Below are 9,180 nucleotides of genomic sequence, written 5' to 3'. Positions count from 1 at the left end.
TAATACTCTATTTTCATCTAAGTCACTGTTCACTAATACTCTATTTTCATCTAAGTCACTGTTCACTAATACTCTATTTTCATCTAAGTCACTGTTCACTAATACTCTATTTTCAATTTCATTTTCAAAAATTAATTTTATTCCATAATTTTCAAGGAAACTGCGCCCCAGAAGGACATTATACGAAATATAGTTGTTTGGTACAACGAAAAATATAAGTTCTTTTTCAATGTTATGAAAAACTAAATTGACAATTATTTTTCCAAAAATGCTTATTCTCGAACCGTTAACTCCAAAATACTCTGTCGGTCTTAGTACACCATCAAAATTTTCATAAGGTATCGCCGAGCGCTGCATCAAATTAATAGCGCTACCGGTGTCCAACATGCCAGAAAGAAATTTAATTTGATACCTGCGTTTCATTTATATAAAAATATACCCCTACCTGATTAACAATAGGAACAAAAATATTGTTCTCCTCTCTGTCGTCCATCAGCGGGTTGCTGGCTGTACCCACGGATCGCTGGGCTGACATAGGCTTCTGTTGGCAATCCTTCACCTGGTGCTGCATGGATCCACACTGGAAACACGATCCCTTCTCCCGCTTAGGTGCGGGACACGATGAAGCATAATGGCCATGTGCTGAACAATTATAGCAGCGCACCTGGCTCCGGTCATTTCCGGAAGCGGTCATCCCAGTGCGCCTAAAATTCGTCTGGGTACTCTTCCTCAAAGCCTCGTATTGTCGAGCTAGCTCCTTAAGTTTTCCGATGGTCGACGCTGAATACAATAAGGCGATACTGGAAGATCGATCACGAAAACCATCAATGATGAACTGCACTGTCAATTTCTCTTCGATGTCGGCACGCATAGCAATTTCTTCCATGCGAAGAATATATCCCATTACGGAGTTTTTCTCCGGGTTAAAAGGTTTCCTTCAACAGGAGTACCACGTCGGCAGTTGAATTGCTGCGGCCAAAAGTTTTTAGGAAGTTTCCTTTAAACTCGTCGTAAGTCTTTGATTTGTCGACACGCATGAACAAGTCCGCCTCTGTTCCCGCCTTCATCAACATGCGCACACAACGAAGCTTAAAATTGCTGCTTTCGTTCACGCCTCCGCAAATCCGTTCAAAATTCAAGACCCATTCAGAGGCTTCATCATTTTCACTGGCAGAAAAAGGGGCAATAAGTTGCTTGACCATTCGGATGTCATCGGTCACATGGTTGTCCATTACCATTAAGGCAGCCAGTTTCTTCTTTTTCTCAGCAACCCTTATTGCGGCGTCAAGTAATTCTTCTTCTTTCATATCGTCGATCTGCTCATTTTCAGACACTTTCTCCTCCGATTCAATATCCGATTTATTCACCAGACTTTCAGAAACTTCGTCCATTCCACCACTTATGGCAAGCTTGCGAAGTTGCCTTAGTGTTGCGCTGGCTGGAAAAATGATCTCCTTCTCCAGCAACCACTCTACAATTTTTCTTTGTCAATGTTTGCCATGGTTTCCTCAGCCATTTATAAAATGTGGAAAATACTCGTTGTCGGGGATGCCAGTAGACAAATACTTATGTAGGCAGATACTTTAAAGGGCTACGATCCCACTTCTGAAGTTATTGGCGCAGAAAATCCACGGATGTTTTATACTTTTCAAGATTATTGTTTCGCTTTATTTTCTCCAACCTCTCCGTCTTGTCGATCAGCCCAAAAAGTGCCCTCAACCCAGCTCCGATCTCTAGTTCTTCCATAGTTCTCGCATAGTTCTAGTTCGCAGAACTAGAACTATCGGATGATTATTCATATCGATACTTATTCAGATACTTACGATATTTCGTACAAAACGTTAATAGTAAATACAATTGTAGATTAACACTAATAATTATAAGCTAGCAGCAAGGTAAATACAAATGTAGGGTTATAATACTAAAACAACCTAACAATACATACGACCAATGCTGCGTATTTAACTTTTCTTTATTGTCGTGTATCAGGGAACGAGCTTGGTTAAAACATGCAACTAATATTGTCGCGTGTCTACTTATAGTTTCGTTTGAAATATTCCTATTTTGTGCTAGACACTTGTATGATTTATCAAAATTTTCTTTTATTTTAACTAATGCGGCATTAATATTTTGCCATTCCATTTCATTTTAAAATAATTATTAAAATGTGCAAAAACATCTATAGATTTTCAATCAAATAATGATATATCTTTATTCATGATTCGTTTTGGACTTTTTCTTTTATTTTTAGCCAATTTTCGTTACCATTATAAATTTGTTTTAAATTTTGTCCAGGTCATCTGCCCGGCTTTGATAGCGTTTCTTTATGCATCTATTATGTAGTTTATACAATTTATATAATAGATGTCCAATGATTATAATGAAAATAATAGCAATAAGTATTGTTATTAACTTTAGGTCGGTGTTATTGACTTCGACTTTGTTTATTACATTCGCTGTCGAATCTACCGATTTTACATCTACTAAACCCATTGTGTAAAAATTTTCGAAATTTTCTTCAAATTTACTTATTTTGTTTGTTTGTGACATATGTATATAATTTAATGCAAAAACAAATTTCTTTTTTTTCTTTTATACTACTGTATAAATTCTTTGCTAATTTTTGAAATTAATTTATAATTTATATATTTTTTTTTCAGATTTTACATTTTTTTTTTTTCTGCCTAGTGTTTGTGTGGCTTTACAGGCCTCACTCTAATTGGGCAGATGTTATTCCGCTCAATTTTACAATTTTAGATTTTACAGTTAAGTTTTATGCATCGCAGGCATTTAGAAAAAATTTTTGTTTGGCGGTGGGCGCTCTAGGAAGTGCTGTCGGTTCACTGCTCCGGGTCTAGCTTGTTGCGCTAGACGAGGCCGGTGCTGGCTGCACAGGCTGCTACTGCTTCTCTGTTGGGGCACCGGTGCAGGCTGCACAGGTGTACTCGCAATGCGGCGAGTGTAGAGGTCCCTCGCAGTCGTTCGGGCAGGTCTTCCTTGGCTTTGCTATTTCTTTCGTTTGGGGTGGTGGAGTTACGGTTAATATTTTACTGTATTGCAGTGTAGGTGGTTGTGTGCATTGGCTCTTTCTTTTTCTTTTCTGCTAGCAACAATTTGATGTGATCGAGCTCTGTGTGTAATTTCACAGATGTGCTCCACGGCAAATTATCGTTGCTATTTAGCAGTTTGAGCAGTGTTGCCCTTATGGCTCTCAGGCGTTTTACTACGCCGCCTCTTTTGCCACACATACCACTCTACTTACTGCGTTCAGTTTCGCTCCATTTCGTTGTTAATTTTTTTGATGTTACTGCTGCTTCTAGTGGTGCCTGCTGTGGTCCTGCTGTTGTTTGTTTCTTTTCAATATATTTTTGTCTACATGTTCGTGACACGTGTCACGGTCGCCATGTAATAGGTCACTGGTTTAGTAATAACCCAGGCACGTCTGTGCCGTTTGACTTCGGTTTTTAGAATATCTTTATTGAATTTATTCTTATAACTCAGACCGCATAGCTGCGCTGCCGGTTACGCCAACAGCGGAGCGGCTTCATACATATTTGTCTTATCAGCATAATCGAGAGGGCAAGAGCCGTATGTACATATGTGTATATATATATATGCTTCAAGTGGTCAGCGTGGGAATGCTGACTTAGCTTAGCGCATAAGCGGCGATCATATTGCACGCTCACTTGAAGTGGTTTTTTTTGTGTACTGCAACAATGTGTTGCTGATACATTTATTTTTAACCATTGGGTACAGTGTACACTCAATATATGCACATACTACACTATCATTTTCTGTACTTGGGCTTTTTCGCTATACGACAGTCTTCTAGGTGGGCAATGAAACGGTTTTTCGTGTTCGAAATTCAACTTCATTTCCCACTTGGTTTGTGGTAAGTTTGGTCTTTCTGCGTTTACATACGCTGTCCTAAACATGTATTTAAGTCGTCCTGCGAGTTCTTGGCTACAATCTGTCCCTACTTTCAACTCCCAATCGTTTTCTTTGTCTGGATACTGGCTTGGTAGTTCGTTGAAATTGGCTTTTACGCTCTCGCAGGTATCGCTGTCTTCCAGACACTCAACCATTGCAGAACACTCATTTTCTACCTTGCCTTCACTTTCTACTTCATGCTCGTTCTCTTTACCACCCTCATCTTTTACTTCACACTCATATTCTCCTAAACGCTCATTCTCTATTCCACACTCATTTTTTTCTAAACACTCATTTTTTATGTCACACTCACTTTCTTCTAAACGCTCATTTTCTCCTAAACACTAATTTTTTATTTCACACTCATTTTCTCCTAAACACTCATTTTTTATTTCACACTCGTTTTTTGTCTCACTCTCCTTCTCCTTGCAAATGTCACTTACAATTTTAAATTTGCATAAATTCATAAAATCCCTACCTAACACAGCCTCATAGCCCATCGACTCGTCTGCCACTACTAGTAATTCAAAGTTGATTCGATTTTTGTTAATAATTACAAAACTGGGTATTTTACCAAAGATGTTAAGTTTGCTATTGTTTAGTCCAACATAAGCGTAATCCGAATTTTTATTCAAAATAAATTCAATTTCTCTGTTTTTCTTGTCTTTGTTAAACTTATATAAACTTAAATCATCTTCTTTGATTTCATTCGAACTTAATCATGAGCGCTCTTCCGCTTTATTTAGATTATTTTCCGACTGGTGCTCTAGACATGATAACTTTATAAAACTTATTGAGCTCCCTGAGTCGATGAGGCAATCTAAGTACAAGCATTTGTTATTGTAATTGCTAATGTATATATTAAATTTGTATATGTAATCGTTATGTACCTTGTACTTCTTTTCGTCACAGTGTGACACCTGGTGACTCATGCTGCCGCATCCGTAGCACGCTCCTCTTTCGCGCTTGGGCTTGCGGCACTCCCCTGCCACGTGGCCCAAAGAGTTGCAGTTGTAGCAGCGAATGGGTGTTGGCGAGGCTCCAGTGTTTGCCCCTTCAGTTGAACCGTACTTCTTTGGCAGCATGATCTTCTCGAACGCCTTGAGTAGTTGATGTGGAGAACCAAAGCACTGCATGTGGGCTTGCCTACGCAGGCCTACATCTGGGATACCTTCGATGACTCCGTCAATAAACTCCTCGTCGTCAATGACTATGCGGGATGCCAGCGACACTTTGGCGTTGAAGTACATCGAGAACTCCTCGTCACGTGCCCATGAACGGGACTCGAACTTGCGACGGAGCAACAGTTTGCTTTCCTTGGGATGGAAAGTGTCTTCCATGACGTTCAACAACTGATCGATTGGCAACGACATGTGCTCCGGACTCGAATGCAGCCACACCAATGCTTTGTCCTTAAGCTTCGACATTAGCAGCATTAGTAGCTTCTCATCCTTCAGTTTGTTCACTTTTGCGATGGCCTTAAACTGCGCGATCCAAGTTGTGACGTCATCGTTGTTTCCAGAAATGTTGCCATGATATGTTGGCAACATGTCTTTGGAGGCATTTAGCAACATGACGCCAGCGTCATTGTTGGCGGCTGGTGTTGTCTTCTCTCCTCTCCCTCTGCAGCTTCAGCAGCTCGATTTGCAATTTTAACATTTCAACCTCTGCTCGATATTCGCCGTGGTTGTTGTTGTGCCCAGGCGCTTGCGGTGCTTTTTCGTTCTTCTCTTTGCGTTCACTCTTCGTCGAGTCTTGATCTGCGGCTGCCTCATCTTCCCTCTCGTTCTCGCATGTTTCGGCTGCCGGTGGTCCCTGTCCCCGCAGCTCTACTGGTATTTCGTTAAGTCTCGCTGCCATGGCAGCTTTGCTTCCACCTTTTGGTAGATTGGGGGACTCCAGCCATCCGCGCAGCTGGGCGGCCGAGAACTCCTCCGTGCCGACCAAGTCCGACATGTTTTTTTCAGCGATGGCGTCTTCGACGGACGAGAAAAGAAAAATTTTCGCTATTTTTCACTGGCGGCGGTTGATCCAATCCCACTTCTGAAATTGTAGGCCGTCTAACCCGGGAATTGTAGTGACCAATATCGGTGAACTGTCTAGGTATAAAAACACAAGCCCGGCGATTTGATATAACTCTTTTTTATTAGCTGCGCGTCTGTCTCTCACAATCGCCATTTACAAAGTGAACTTACTCTATTATCGATGTTTCTTATCCGATATCTTACTATTGGTATTTCCCGCCGAGTGTATCGATGGTGCGGTAAATACCAATGCGCTGTATGCTATTTTAAATACTAGTTGAATGCCTCACTAATTATTACCTTGCTACAAAAGCATCCTAATGGCCGGACCAGCAGCCACTCGGATGCGGCCAACAATTAAATCGACAAACGCATCCTGGTGGCCGGAACGGCAGCCACTCGGATGCGGCCAATAACTCGGCCGGACCAGCAGCCATTCGGCCATGCGGCCAACAAAAGCTGGACAATGCATCTTCGGGTGGCCGGACCAGTGCCACTCGGTCTGCTGCACCAAACCAACAGACAGATGCAACGTGGGCGGCCGGACCAGAGCCGCTCGCCATCTCCAACTATTGCCCACGATGAACGCCAATACTCACATCCAGCCAATTAACAACACACAGGGGGACAACAGAGCCTGCCGGTATACAGCGTAATGTTCGCATTGCGTTTGATATGCCCGCCGGTGCTTCGGTGTTGTTTGTCCTCCTGTTAGAAATAAAATAAATTGTAATTAATATGTTTATATGTGTGCAAATGTATGTCAATTATCGTTTATTTTAGTGTTTTTGTTGTAGATGTCAATCCTGTTGTTACTGTAGTTTTGCATGTCCGTAGATATTTTGTCCATAGTTTTAGATACTTGCCTGTGATATTAGAAATTAGTTTTTGTAAATTAATGTAGTTTTTCTGTAGTTAATTGTATATTTTTCGTAGTTTTCTGATTAGTTTTACCTTTTACTCTTCTTCCCCACCTATCTGCCATTCCCATATTCCCCTTCAAATTGCATTTCTCAATGCCAGTGTGTTATCGGCCGCCAACTTCGGCAATTACGCCCAGCCATTTTCCATTGCCTACTTGTCGGTGCTGCTGCCCTCGGACCACTTTCATCTCACTTAATATTGGGGTGAGTGAAAGTGGAACCGGGGGTGAGAGCACCGGTAAATGACGACCGGCGATCGGGCCTTTCCAGTGGAGAGTGTGGGAGTTGGCGGACATGTGAGAGCACTCTCATCTCGTCCACCCGCTCGAGAGGTTGCGATCGTCGGACGTACGTCTATAACCGTGTCGTGTCGTTTCGTGTCGCCTCATTTTTATACCCGATACTCAAAATGAGTATTGGGGTATATTAGACTTGTGGTAAAAGTGGATGTGTGTAACGTCCAGAAGGAATCGTTTCCGACCCCATAAAGTATATATATTCTTGATCAGCATCAAGAAGTCGATTGAGCCATGTCTGTCTGTCCGTCAGTCCGTCCGTCCGTCCGTCTGTCCGTCCCCTTCAGGGCCTAGTGCTCTAAGACTATAAGAGCTAGAGCAACGATGTTTTGGATCCTGCCACGATTCTAGCTGCAATTTCGACGATACGAGAAAACTAAAATGCAGAATCGTAGAAGATGTTTGTATCTTCTAGAGTGCAAAATCTGAACCAGATCGTATAATTATTATAGCCAGAATCAACAAAACAATTTCATTCTTTCTCGCTCTGTCTCTCTATAACACACAGGTTTCATGGTCGGTTTTGCCAAATGCAAAATATGAGTTCAAGGATCTCAGAGACTATAAAAGCCAGAGCAACCAAATTTGGTATCCACACTCCTGTGATATCGGACCTTGACCGTTTCGTGTCCAAATTTCGCCACACCCCCGCAAAGGACAAAAATCTGGGGCATCCACAAATCTCAGAGACTATTAAGGCTAGAGTAACCAAATTTAGTATCCGCACTTCTGTTAGATCTCACTATAAAACGTATATCTCACAATTTCGCCGCACCCCCTTCCGCCCCACAAAGGACGAAAATCTGTTGCATCCACAATATTGCACATTCGAGAAAACTAAAAACGCAGAATCATAGATAACCACCATATCTATCAGATTGCTGAATCTGGATCATTTGCACTGGCTACGCAGCACCCGACGTCACGCTCAGACTGATTTTCTGTCTCTCTCGCACGCACTCTTTGTCGTTTCGTTTAATATAAGCGGCGTCTGCCGGAGGAGAGCCATACTGACTTAGTATCGGGTATAACTGTAGAGTTGCGGTGTCCCCCTCGTTTTGATTGTTCTTTGCCGTGTCGCCATTTCCTGTGGTGCCCTGTTTTCCTTTTTGTGGTGTCTGTCGTGTGCCGTGCCGTGCCGTGCCCCGCTGACATGACAAAAAGTCCCTTCCCCCCACCACCACTATAACTACTGCCGACAAGCTTTTTTCTCGCCAATAAATAATTTATAACATTAATCTATAAAAACACAAACTAACGAGAGAAAACTGTGTAAAGAGATAGAAAGTGCCAATAAAAGACCTAATACAAACACAAAAAACAACTGCAATTAACTTGACGAAAGGAAAAAACCTACACCAGCAACTAAAATGACAAGAGGAATGGCCAAGAGGGGAACGAGCAGGCGCCACAGCGACGGCGGCAGAGCGGCCCGCAGAGGCGCCCTAGCAGCAGCCAACTACAACGATAGCAGCAGCGGCTGCCAATGCAGAGACACCAATATAAGCACAGCTCCAGCGACGCCACAGCGACGGCGGCTGCTGCCGACCCGCCAATACAAACGGTAAGTCTGTCAATGTTGGAGGCTGTATAAACACCAATACAGACACAGCCATGCAAATTACAACACCAATACCAACGATACCCGCAAATGCGGATAAAACGGCGCCCATAACGGGATCGAAAACAGAGGGGACGCCACTTTTCCCGCCTCTAACGCTCTCGGAGACTCAAAACAGTTCGGAAGTAACTGGAGAGGGAGAAGACAGAGGAGGGCCAGCAAGCCGACGCGCAAGAGCGGAGCGCCAGAGCGGCCAACGGGCCGCCACACACACACACACGACCGGATCGAACCCGTTGCGTATCGAACTTGGTTAATCGGCCAATCCAACGTTGCCAACAGCAGCAGCAACAGCCAGCACATAGCCTCCAGCAGCCACCACAACGTCACCAGCAGCCACTACAGCGACAGTTGCAGCAGCAGCCACCCACACAGCCACTCCACCC

At 43.0% G+C, this 9,180-nt stretch overlaps 1 protein-coding gene across 1 annotated transcript; it reads right to left on the bottom strand.

Annotated features, from left to right (window-relative positions):
• Nucleotides 1-262: 262 nt before the first annotated feature.
• Nucleotides 263-912, bottom strand: LOC113566204. Its single transcript, XM_026990810.1, has 2 exons — nt 446-912; nt 263-370 (listed from the first exon to the last, which is right to left on the bottom strand). The coding sequence occupies exons 1-2, from the start codon at nt 902-904 to the stop codon at nt 362-364; spliced, it is 468 nt and encodes a 155-aa protein (XP_026846611.1). The 5' UTR covers nt 905-912; the 3' UTR covers nt 263-361.
• Between the last annotated feature and the right edge of the window lie 8,268 nt (nt 913-9,180).

This window comes from Drosophila persimilis, unplaced genomic scaffold (genome assembly GCF_003286085.1).
Source record: "Drosophila persimilis strain 14011-0111.01,24,50 unplaced genomic scaffold, DperRS2 tig00000617-arrow-arrow-pilon, whole genome shotgun sequence".
NCBI classification, from domain to species: domain Eukaryota; kingdom Metazoa; phylum Arthropoda; class Insecta; order Diptera; family Drosophilidae; genus Drosophila; species Drosophila persimilis.
The sequence above is the reverse complement of the archived record's forward strand: the minus strand, read 5'-3'. Positions and strand labels throughout refer to the sequence as shown.